At 41.2% G+C, this 13,139-nt stretch overlaps 1 protein-coding gene across 1 annotated transcript in view; it reads left to right on the forward strand.

Annotated features, from left to right (window-relative positions):
• The window catches only part of INTS6 (integrator complex subunit 6), a 1,595,672-nt gene that overhangs the window by 952,454 nt on the left and 630,079 nt on the right, over positions 1-13,139 (forward strand). The window contains exon 10 of the mRNA XM_044071680.1: positions 8,597-8,691. Within this exon, the coding sequence (XP_043927615.1) occupies positions 8,597-8,691 (95 nt within the window). The remainder of the gene's footprint in view (positions 1-8,596; positions 8,692-13,139) is intronic.

Here is a 13,139-nt window from a genome sequence, read left to right on the forward strand (position 1 = left end):
GGGGAGATAAATAGTGTGGAGAAAGGAGGGAGCTATAGTAGGGCTATAGTAGTAGAGCTGAGGGTTTAGGAGGTTAGTTTAAGCAGAAGTTACGAACAGAGAAAGAAAGTTAGGACATGCAACAGGTTATACAGTAGGTCAGACTAAGCCTACTTTTGTGGTCAAGGCAATGGCATAAGTTCAAGTTTTGTAGGTGGGATTTAAGCTCCTTTTTAAAGCAGGGAAAGGAAAGGTTGGATCTAATATGGAGAGGGAGTTTGTTTCAATTTAGTGAGACAGAGTGTTTGTAAAGTAGTTTGCCAATATTCTTTTTGGGTTTATAAACTGAGAGAAGATGCTGATCAGCAGTCCAGAGAGGCTGGGGGGGTGGGGTAGAGAGTAACATGGGAGGTAAGAGTAGGGCAGACAAAGGGGTTGTTGAGTACGGAAAAAGGTAGTGTGGAGTTGCGATTGTAGGTGCGGAAATTCCAGCCACTGAAGTTTGTTTAGTGAGAGGCAGTGATGTGAAGAGAGTGGTTGGTTTAGAATAAATCTGGCAATTCTGTTGTATGTTTGTTCCAGTTTCTGCATTGAGGTAGTTTCGATATTGGTAAGGATGAGGCAAGCATATGGAAGACTAGGTAAGAGAAATGCCTGCGCAAGAGTGCATTTAGTGGCAGTAGTGAGGACTTTTTTGTTCCTATAAAATAGTCCCAAGTTTTTGGTGTTTTTTTCTTTTGATGGCCTGTTGTATGTGCAAGTCAAATTTCAGTCATTCATCAATTATTACTTCAAGGAGTTTGGTGTGTGAGGCAGGGGAGATAGTGGTGCCATCTAGGGAGGAAAGAGAAAAATTGGACTTAAGGTGAGAGAGTGTCTGAGGTATGAAAAGAAGGAGATGAGTTTTCTTAGGATTAAGGATTAGTTGATTATTTCTGAGCTATTTTTCAACAGAGATAAAGGAATTCTGTGTTAGTGTGTGTAGTTCGGCGATAGTATTGGAGATAGATAAGAGAGTAGAGGCATCTGTGTATTGTATTACAGATGAGAGGCTGCAGGATGAATGTAGGTTGTTGGTGAAAATGTTGAAAAGGAGTGGTCCAAGTATGGAGCCTTGGGGTACTCCTGTTTGAACAGCAAGGAAGGGTGAGAAAGCCTGCTGCCATCTAACAGCTTGTTTTCTGCCAGTAAGGTAGGACTGGAACCAGCCAGGTGTAGAAGGAGAGAGGTTTAGGTCTTAGAGTTTGCTAAGTAGGATGGAATGAGAGACCATGTCAAAGGCTTTAGAGAGATCAAGGAATAGACAGGAGATGAGGAGGTTGTTGTCCCTAGCTTCTGCAACCTTTTGAGTAAAGGATAGTAAGGCAGTCAAGGTACTTTGTTTAGGGCAGAAACCATGTTGCGAGGGGGTGAGGACATTTTCATGGATGAGATAGGACAGTAGTTGAGTATGTATATATTTTTCAAGGATCTTAGAGAGCGGTGAGAGAATAGCGATTGGTCTGTATTTAGAGGGTTCAACAGAGTTGCCACCTTAGTGCAAAGGAGTGGTATAGAAGGATTTCCATATTTCCAGTACAGTAGATTTCTGAATGGAGCGGTTGATTAAGATAGATACAGGGTATGCAATAGAGTCAGCAGCAATTTACAGAAATTGAGGGAGTTTATCAGTGGAGGGAGAGCATGGTTACAGTTTAAGAAGCAGGGATTTGTTGTATTTAGTAGAAACAGGTCGCAAGGTAAAAGGCTGAGAGACAGAGGAGCATAGACGTTTAGGGGGGAGGTGAGGGTGACACAGAAGAGTTGGGATGAACAGAGTTACCAGAGGACAGGAGTTTAGAGATGCTGTCTGTTGAGTAAGTCTGCAGTTTCAGAGGAAGAGTGATAAGAAAGGGTTAGGGATGGTAGGTGAACCAGTGTGGAGCAGGGAGTTGATAGTACTCCAGAAATTTTGGGGTCATTTGGGTGAGAGCTTTGAAATTTAGTGAAATATTGGCGTTTATCCAAAATATGTTTTTTACATGATTTCTGAGTTGCTTACAGCCTTGGAATGGAGAAAGGTGGGAGTTTTAATGGTTTGCCATTTTTTTTCCATAGAGCATCTCTTTCATGGATCAAAGCATGAGTGGCTTTGGAAAGCTAGGGTGCAAAATTAGATTTGATTCTGATTTTGCGAGATGGGGCCAAGAGAGTTTAGGACATCGAGGAAAATGTAGTTGAATTTAGTAACAGCATCATTGAGTAGGAGAGTTTTTAGGAAAGATCAGTTGATGGTAGAGAGTCTATAGTTAAAGGTTTCAGGGAAACGTTAGTCAGTTTCCTTCAATCTATGTAGAGATGGGACTTTGAGAGATGAGGAGAGTGCCTTAAGATAGAGATGGGAGAATGGTCACTAACAGAGTCAGGGAAGGTAGAAGGGTTACAGTAGTTTGGAGAGTTGGTCAAGATCCAGTCAATTGTGGAACCAGCAGCATTTTTACTGTAGTGTGGGTAGGGGTAGTAATCAGTTGTGAGAATCCATACAGGCTTATGAAATGTTGGGGAGAGTCACCAGTAAGGGAGTTCCAATCTATATTAACATCTCCAAGAATGTTGGTTTCATAGTGGATGGAGGTGTTTATCCAGGTGAGTATATGTCCAAGGATAGGGATATTTTACCCGAGGGATATAGATAGAGGCAATAGCAAACTTCGTATAGTTATTGATGTGGCAATCCGTAAGAGCAATAGTTCAGCTGGGTAGAAACTAGGCAGGGTAATGTCTATAGGTGTTAGCGTAAGTGAGACAGAGTACAAGGTAGCCCTTCCGCCACCTTTTTTGGGTGTCCTATCAGACCTATAGATATTGTATTGAGGTGGAAGAAATTTATATGAGGTTTTAGCCAGGTTTCTGATAGGACCAGGATGTGAGGTTTATGTTGGGCCAACCATGAGTGAAGTTCAGACATTTTGTTGTTTAGGCTTTGGATGTTCATTGCAGAGGTAGAGGGATGTTTGAGGCTGGAGATATTTGAGGATGTTTTTAGGGGGACAGCAGATGAAGGTGGAGGGGGGTGGAAAGAGGGGAGGGACCGGGATTAGGATGGGTATCACCAGTAACCAGAAGAGCAAAGACAAGATGGAAACTGTGAGGGTGGTCAGTAAGGGATGTGGGGTACTTGAGTTTGGGCTTAGGAATAAGAGCACAGGGTAGACCATGAGTTTAAATTTACGACCGTGAAAGGGGGAAAGACAGAAGAGAGAGGCAGCAATAGTCGGTGGAGGTTGGCTATATGTTGGAAGTGGTCTTGGAAAGGGAAAGATGGGGGAAGAGCGGAAGATATGGAGCTGAGTGAGGTAGGAAGTGCTTAGTGCTATTGAGATTAGAAGTGGGAGAAATAGCAGTAGAGATAGCATTCTGTGATGGAAAAGGAGGGGAAGAGTTATAGGGAAAAATATAAAGAAATATACTAGGGGAGGGTGGTGGCTAGAAATAAGCAGTGTGAGGGAAGGAACAGTATCGAGGGGTGGAAATAGTGAGTACATGAGGAGATAGTAGGTGTGCCAGGGAGTGAAAGAGTTAAGTGTGAGAGAGGCAAGCCACAGAGGAGGCAGCCCAAAGTGGGTGGGGAAGGGAGGAAGATTGGTGACAAGGTGGGAAGAGTGAAAGGGTGAGAGCACAAGTTATGGTGGTGGGAGGGGGCTGTGGGAGTGACCAGACAACGAGGTGAAAGTATAAATTTGAGGATACTTAGGGTGTGTGGAATTTGGGGGAGGGAGATGAGCGAAGCGGGCAGAACCACACCACACCACAACTAAGTTGAATGTACACCACACTACAAGTAAGAATAAATAAACAATATTCAATACTTCAATTATGGTTAGTTTAGATTTTGATTTCTACTTTCTAGTAATTGCTTTTTTGGCAGCCAATAGTATTAAACTTAATAAGGCCTTACTATGTCTAGGCAATTTAGATCCTGTGTCCCAGCGCAATAGAATCATTCCTTTAGTTATGGCAATTTGCTCCCCCAATATTTCTGACAAATACTTTGTAGTGTAGTTTTAAAATCTGCCAATCATCACACTCCCAAAAAACATATTCCTAGTGATCTATTTCTCTTTTCCATCACACATCCAGCATTTGCTTTTTACCTGAGGAAGGATTATTTGAAGTCTACTCTTGAGTATAAAAATATGTAACCAAAAATCCTAAACATTTTGGACTTAGCTGCATACTTGTGGGCCAAGCAAATGTACTTCTATTGTTCTTTTGTAGACTGCTTTTCCATAGGTTCATAGGTAAGTACTAGACTAGCTGCCCTGCGGAGGATTTTAAGCCTAGACAATTTCCCTTTTTGTTCTCAAAATAACTCATCTCATTTGGGTATAGATTAGCCTTAACCATCCCATGGTCAGTAATTATGTATTACCCCCCAGTAAGAAGGGGACCCATGCAAGGGATAAAGCATTTAGGAGCTTAGTCTATCCATTAGTAGTACAGGGGAGTTTCGGGCTAGATTTTCTGTTTCCCAACCACAGATCGAAGTTGCGCTTGAAAATGGACTTTATGGTAATAGTTTGTTTTATGTGGATGGGGTGTCTGTTTCACAGCAGCAATATCCTCTGCCAAATATAACCATCTCTTCAAACTATTCTGTCAATGTTGCAGAAGAGATCAGGATCCCTAGACAGAGTATTTCTAATGTTGTTTGATTTGCTGATGTGCAGCAAATCCATCAGTAATGGGATGGAGGCTGCCTTGTAAGCCAGACACAGGTCACCTTTTTAACAGTCTGTAGGATACAGAGTATTGTGACAGGGCTTTAAGTCGGTCCATGTAGGACATGTTGTTTAGGTCTTGCATCCTTTTAGGAAGGTATCTCTGTGGCCATTCCAGCTGTTGCATGTGTCTGGACAGATATACGCCAAAGGGGCATTATATTTAATAACTGGCCTAATGAAGACTTGAGTATAGGGAGCAATTACATCCCTTGATCTATACACAATTACTTTGTTTATAAGCTATGTAATATGAAAGGACTTTCTTGCAACAATAGACACATATTGACCAAAACTTAGGTTACTTGTCACATACGTTCCCAAATATCTGGGTCAGCCCTAAGGGGAGTATTGTCAATGAGATAGTTCCCTAGGGTAGATGACTTCCCAAAGGATACAGTAATGCATTTGTTAGCATTTAGTTTCAGGCCATGGTTTTAATACCAGTTATTTATTTGAGACAAACCTTCCTGCAGGATGGCCAAGTCATTTGAGGATTCAGGGTCTGCTCCTAACCTACAGTCATCTGCAAACTTAGTCAGCCAGAGCCCTTTGGTATTGGCTTTTACTTCAGAAAAGTAGATAACAAACACTGGTGAATGCACTCTTTGTGGCGGTAACTTCCCAGTTTTGATTATCTGTGTCCTATCTGTTTGCATTTGGCAATCCCTTAGGTGACATAGTTGAGTGTTTGGCATAATGGTTAACATATTCACCTCATGAACACAAGGTACAGGGTTTGATTCTGACCTGAGGTTATTGAATAGGCTTAAAATGGCCCTTTAAGGCAGTTAGCCTAATATTTACCTATGAACTACCGCGTACTTACTTATTAAGTTTATCTTGTCAAGTCCTCCAAACCTAATTATGAAGCAAAAATAGCTTCCCTAGCTAAGTATAATCACAGGACATTCTTTAACTACATCTGGAATCTAAAAGGAAATACCCAGCTATGTGCTGAAGTGGTTGTGGATGGTACCACGCATACTCAACTAGACATAATAACAAACCTGCTAGTTGGCAGATTTTGAGAAAACGTCAGCCCCTGTCCCCGCCAGCAGTCCTCCCCCAAAGTATACCTGTCACCATTCCTCAGCCTATTATCTCAGGAGATCATGTCATCTTGGCTCTCTCCAAGGCCAGAAACATAGCATCAGTGGGAGCAAGCAACATCCCAGGTTGCCTTTTATACAACTTAAAACATGACCTAGCAGACCCACTTGGATCCCTGTTCAACCACAGCCTGAGAACTGGCTATGTTCCTGCAGAGTGGAGGACAGCATCAGTAATCCCTATGCACAAAGGGGGGCCATCAGCCGACTCTGGGAATTATAGGCTCATAAGCTTGAGTAGCCTCATCTGCAAGCAGTGGAAAGAATCGTTATGGACCTTATTAACAAGGACATAGGTAATCTCCAAAGTGTGGACCCAACCCAGTTCAGATTTTTTAAAAGTTGACCATGCCTTTTAAACATGGTTGACTTCTTTGAGAAAGTCACCAAGGTGCTAGATGAGGGAAAGACAGTTGATCCCACCTATCTTGACCTAACCAAGACTTTTTACACTATCCCCCACTCAGGTATTGTAGAAAAACTCTCCTAATTGGGGATTAACCCCTACATTATCAAATGGGTAGCCAGCTGGCTCCCCAACAAGACAGATATTGTCAAAGTGGGTGACTTCACCTCTAGCAAAAGACCAGTCACCAGTGGCGTACCACAGGGTTCTGTGCTTGGCCCCTTACTGTTCGAATTTACTTCTCGGAAGTCCAGGTAAACTTGGACAGCCTATGGCTGACCAAATACGCTGAAAATTGCAAACTGGGAGCAACCATTGAGTCCCCCAATGATTTTAATATACTACAGACAAATGATTGGTGCCAAAGCCACTGATCTAAAGCTAAATAAAAAAAAAAAATCCACTATTCCCTTTGGGAAAGCTGACATAGCTGCTAATTACATTATAGACAGCACCCCCCCCCCCAAGTGTAAACCCAGTGTATGTGATCTGGGTACTCAGGTTGATAACAGTCTAAACTTTGTCCATCACATATCCACAGATCCACAGTAGTAAGAAAATCCTTCTATGTGGCATATCTTATGAATAAAGGCAATGCATCTAGATCCAAGGATGTTATAATTCTATTATAATCGGCCCTTAGACCAATAATTGAGTACAGTACTCCTTTTTGCAAGTACCTTACCAGACACCTGCAGCAGTTGGAGAGAACACAGAGGTTTCTCACCAAGAAATTACATGGTACACAAAACAAGTCTTGCGCGGAAAGACTGAAAGCCCTGTCACTGTATTCTGTTTCTTACAGGTTGCTAAGGGGTGACCCGTGCCTGGCTTACAGGGCAGTCTCTGACCTGACCCTAATGGGAATGCCACACATTCATAAATCAAACTGCAGGAGGGTCTTAACCTAGCCTCTGACATGAAAGGGTCATGTTAGAGAGAGAGCTACATCTCCCAGAGGCTGCCTCTTCTCTGGAACAAGCTTCCAGTTCACATGAAACAGAGCCTCTCCCTGACCCTCTTCACATGCAACCTACAGTAATGGATGGGTGACCTCACATTCACTCCTGGGGTGGTGCCAATGTCCCTCCTGGACAGAGGAAGTCGGCATTAAATACCATAGACCCTTACCTTGGTGAACTTAACTCACCTAACCACCGACAGTTAGGGCAACTTGAAATAAATATGACTAGGCTTTTAAGGGCTTTAGGGTCATTAGCCTAGTAACCTCTTTTGAATCTATGAACATAGGGTCTATTCCCAATCTTTTCCCATCTCCTCTGATTGATTCTTACAGTTATCATAGAATGTTTTATATGCCCTAGTAATTATCCATGTTTTAACAGCAGCTTCTGTTCTAGACTCAACTAAAAACTTGATTAGAGGTGGTCTTTCACTTACCACTCCCCTATCCCTTCATCTTAGGCTGGTCAAATCTTCTTGACCATCCCACATACCAAACCTGTCTGACACCTGCCCTCCACTAGTACTTAAAGACTGAAATCTCCAGTCACCAGCACTCCCCCTCCAGAATAGTCAGTGCTCCATCTGGTACCCAAGTCACTAATCACTTTTTGGTTACCTGGGCCATAGTTAGGGCTTTATCTTGCTATGCCGTTATACTGTCTGATTGGTTGACAGATGGATCGTTGTGGTTGCCCTTGTCTGGTAACCCTGTTTGGGAAATAATTTAAATTTTCTTTAGTATCATTTTTGGTGTGTTTGGCTGATATTAAAGTACTTTTTTGGGGGCTGATGTCAAGCTTTGTTTTCAGGACAGATATTAAATCCTGCAACCCACTCCATCACTGGAACTGGAAGCCCTTGGATGATGTTCATAAGGGAAGTTGCTGGTAGCTCACAGGATCATACTCTGATTGGCTCCCTTTTGTTGAAAGACTTTTACAGTGATAGTCTTAAGGCCAGGAGTAGAGAACCCATGTAACATAGCAAGTGTTCACATCAGTTGGAATATAACTCATTTTTTTGTAAGTATAATCCACATATTCCTTGAATCCATATCTCAGAAAGAATAATGCAACAACAGTTATTTTGATGAATGTTGACTGATAATATTGACTTGCTATTCTCCTAACATAGTAACTACCTGATTTTGAAAGTCTATATATATTTGCTGTTCGTGATCTAAGAGAAAGAGGTGCAAGACTGGGTTGCCTAAATGGAAGCATACAAGATGAAACTTGATAGTGTTAGAAAGTCTGAAATCTTTTGGATACTAATGTTTATGTTCTTACTGCTTTTGTTTCTTGCACAACTTTAGTGAAATATTTTGAGTGCTGTTATATACTTTATAATCTATATAATTCCTTATCTTTCAGATGATTTGTTCAAAGTACATAATCTGAAGCCAGATTTAAAGTGGCGGCAGTTGTTTGAAAATTATTTGAAGTCGATGCCTCCATACTACTTAGGGGTAAGATAATCAGCATAATTGTCTGTATATCATCTGTGTAGAGTGCTGGCTGAGTAAAAGTTTGTCATCTGTGTAGAGTGCTGGCTGAGTAAAAGTTTGTAACAGGAAATTCAAATGCCAAAGAGTTAATAACACTGTGTATATTGTAAGGAATAATTGTAATACAAATGAGGTGCGACAACTTAAGTATTCTGCAGTGAAGTTGCCTGTGCAGTAGCCAAAAAACTTCGAGAAGATATAACTGATTCTCTGACATCTCAGGAGAGAGTAAAGCAAGCTTCATTGATGCTGCATTTTGGCTTGCAGTGGAGTTGAACTGCAGCAGTAGTAGCTGAAGATGCATGGTCAGTAAAGGGGTCCATGTCATTTTATTGAAAGTTCATCTAATCGAAACTCAAATAGTCAAGCCAATTCATCAAAAACTCATTTTATTGAAAATTAATTTGACTAAAAACACATTTAATTGAAAACTTACTTCACAACAAATACCCTATGAAAAATGTTTTTGCAGGGAGTAAGCCCCCCATTCCCCCATGTGGAGGGCTTTGCCCCCCCCTTACTTACATATACTAACTCCATGTTCGCATAACCTCAGGGAAAAGAAAAAAACACCACACAGTGAATCAGTGCTGGAGCAAAAAAACTATCATTTGCAAATCTGGGAATACAGCATGATGCAGACCATTGCAGTCCATGCATACTTTGCTAGACTCGCTTCCATAATAATTCCTATGGTAAGCAATTATGCCATCAGATGCTTTCTATAGACTTTTACACTTTTCAATGAGTTTTCAGTCAAATGAATTTTCAGTGAAATAAGTTTTTAGTCAAATGGGCTCAACCATTTGAGTTTCGATCAATGAAATGACCTGGACCTCAGTAAAGTTAAGTGCTGTTCAGTGCCTAACTATACTAAGCAACGTAGTTAATGCCACACACAGGTAGGAATGTGAAAAATTGGATCAAGATAGGAAAAAATATTGTGTTCAGTCAACAGACTTTTTATAACAACATTTTGAATGCATTGAAGGTCTGCTGTCTTCATTTCTGCTTGCCATCTGCCTCCTACTTATTTTATACTGATCATACATCTTTAGTTATTATTTCTGCAGGTCAGCTTCAGTGCAAGCCATCATTCCTCTCTGACAGATTTTGTTTAACATCTTTGCTTGATACTTAAAGCTAATGAAGACCAGTTTGCTTTCTTACTTTGCATTTTACTATAGTGTACCTCCCAGATGTCAGTTTGCCTGGCTTACCTTAATTTATGAGTCATTGTAGGGATATAGTTCACTTATTCAGGGATAAATTAATTTATGGCCATTTGTTCAGGTCCTGTAAACAGAATGAAATTTTAATATTTTTTATATGCTTGTACACTCTCAAACAGGAGGATAGCCAAACCTGGGTGAATTTATGATTTCCCATCCAATGATCAAGGTTACATTCAAATTGTGTCAGGGATGAACTCTGCTTCCCGTGGATGGGAAGCCTATTCCATAGCATGGGGCTCCTTCGAGCCACATATCATCCTGTTCTATTTATGTCACAGGTAAAGTTTAAATGTGTAGATCTAGTGGTTCAAGGGCTGTTCATTTTGTAAATGTACAAATGAACCAACTGCGGTGGTGGTGCTGCGGTAGCATTGTCGCCTCACAGTAAGACGTCCTGTTCGATTCTCAGCTAGAGCGTCTTCTGTGTGGAGACATGCATGAATGGGCGTACCTTCGTTGAAGGTTGTGCGTCAGGGCCGGCAACTCAGCATGTAAAAATCTACTGCCAATCATTAGCGGACCGGAGTTCCACTGTGGTGACCCCTAACCAGGAAAAGCCGAAAGACACAACAACAAATGAACCATCAGGGCTGGATCTGAGGATGCCTTATATACCAGGTATAGATTAAATGTCAGTAACCTGTAGGAGACTGAGCATGGAGATAGGTCTTTAAGGTGACCTGTGTAGGACAACTTGTTAATACCATGGACTCTCCTGGTGAGGAACCTTTGTGGGCATTTTAAGTTTTGCATATGCCTTGTCAGGTGCATGTCAAAGGGACGGAGGCATTACACTCAATGATGGGTTGGTTAAGTGTCGAATAAACTGTTACTAAAAACTTCTTTGGACCTGGATGCCATAACCCTACTTATGAGCACAGAGCTATGCAAACAGGCCTAAATAGTAACAAATGGGCAAAAGCTGGAAATGAACTCCTGTGCCATCTGGCCAATGAACAGATACACTTTGAGCTTTCCTGAAGTGCTCCCCAACACATTAAGACCTGGCAAGCACCATCTTCCACAAAAGATGATCCTGGTCTTCCTAATGTAAAAGAACAGCAAAAAGAACTCTAAAAATGCAATTCAACAACAAACAACTAAGTCACTGCCTTACAGTTTATGTCTGTGTTTACCAACTGATATAAACTAGGCCACCACATACTGCCATTAGATGGACTGTCCCAGTCCTCTTAATGTAAAAGCACAAAAAAGATTGCTTAAGAGTGTGATGCTTTGGCAAAAACAATTTAAACAAACTACCTGGACAAGGCAATTTAAGATATCAGGGACCTGTACAAAATCAATAAGTAAAGTAAAAATAAAGCAGTAGCACTCTAAAACAGTTAACTGAAGTGTTTTATGATTTAAATAAGACCCTTATCTGCAAAGGGCAGAACAGGATTAATTCCGGACCCTCACAGAGTTTGGTAGGGGTGCCAAGTAAATGGAAGCTCTGGAAAAATGAACAGGAGACAATATGTACTAAAGGAGGTTTATTCGAGAGCAATACTGTTTGCTGGGTGACCGTCAGTATTATGGAAATGTGGAAAACAATAGGTGAGAAGAGTACTTAAAGATCAAGTGCAAATAGCTGAATCTGAAGTCTATGTGATGGTTCTTCTTTGGTCATTATACATTACTCGCATCATAAGTGAACAGTTGTCCAACATTTAAAGAATCAGTTTTAAAATAACTGTAGCAATGATGACATTTCTGGTGGCATTCCAAGCATTGCAAGTAGAAGTGAGTAGCTCACACAGCCTACTGACATCAATGAGTGGAGTGTGAAATAAGGAAGTAAGAAGGAGATCCCCTTGTATCATAAACGCACATAAAGATCGACAGCACAAATTGTCAATTTCAAAGTCATCATGACTTCAAAAAATACTGATCTACAAAAGATCGAAAAAATAAACAAAACAGTTGTTTTTGCAGGTGGCAAGTCCCCCTGCACCCCTCACACCCCCTGTTAATGATATATTTCAACTCTGATATCACACTACAGTGGGGAAAGGGCATATTCCATAATCCTCACTGCACTGCAATCTCTAAAAAGCTGGTACTTTTCAAACATCTATTTTTTTATCATCTGGAAGGGCTGTATCCCCTGCCAAGAACACTCCTTGATGAAAATATATGCACCCATATTTATACACATGCACATGTGTGTGTGTGTGTGTGTGTGTGTGTGTGTGTGTGTGTGTGTGTGTGTGTGTAATATATATATATATATATATATATATATATATATGGGTCTACTTCTAATGACCGAAACACCGATTCGCCGACAGGGAAATAACCGACGCCAGAAAACCGACAACACACAAACCCGACAACGCGAAACACCGAACACCATAACACCGACACACTACACGTAAACAACACAGTACACTACAACACATATCCACTAGCCCTAACCCAAACCCTAACCCTAAGGTCCGACACTACCGCACACTCTCCCTACCTGCACCCTAACCCTAACTCACTTACACACCCCGAACCCCAAGCTCCGACACTACCGCACACTCTCCCTACCTGCACCCTAACCCTAACTCACTTACACACCAACCCCAAGCTCCGACACTACCGCACACTCACCTATCACACACCCTAACCCTACATCCCTGGGTATTGCACACTTACCTGTCCGCTCCCTACTCCTAAATCCCTCACTATCGCATACTTACCAGGTCGCGCTTACACATTCCCCTTGTCGGTCTTCCGTCTGTCGGGATTCGAGCGTGTCGGTCAACCGCGTTGTCGGTCGTTCGTCGGTTATTTCCTGTCGGAATCGGTGTTTCGGTCATTAGAAGTAGACCCATATATATATATATATAAAATTGTGTGTGTGTGTGTGTGTGTGTGTCTGCGTGTATGTATGTATGTATGTATATATATATATATGTGTGTGTATTCTATATATAATGTGTATATATATATATATATATATATATATATATATATATATATATATATATATATACTACACATTCAGGCAGCATTTATCTTATGCACTTCTTCTTACCAGGGCTTTATGTAGTGTGGCTAATATTGTGCTATTAGCTGCAAAGCGAAAATCAGTTACTAACCTCTTGAAATACTTTGTGTGGAGGTTTATTCTTAATGAAATCATAGACGTTTTACATTTTTACAGTTTCACCCATTTCGCAT

The sequence above is a fragment of the Protopterus annectens genome, chromosome 5.part0, assembly GCF_019279795.1.
Source record: "Protopterus annectens isolate FY-2018-M chromosome 5.part0, PAN1.0, whole genome shotgun sequence".
In the NCBI taxonomy this organism is placed as follows: Eukaryota; Metazoa; Chordata; order Ceratodontiformes; family Protopteridae; genus Protopterus; species Protopterus annectens.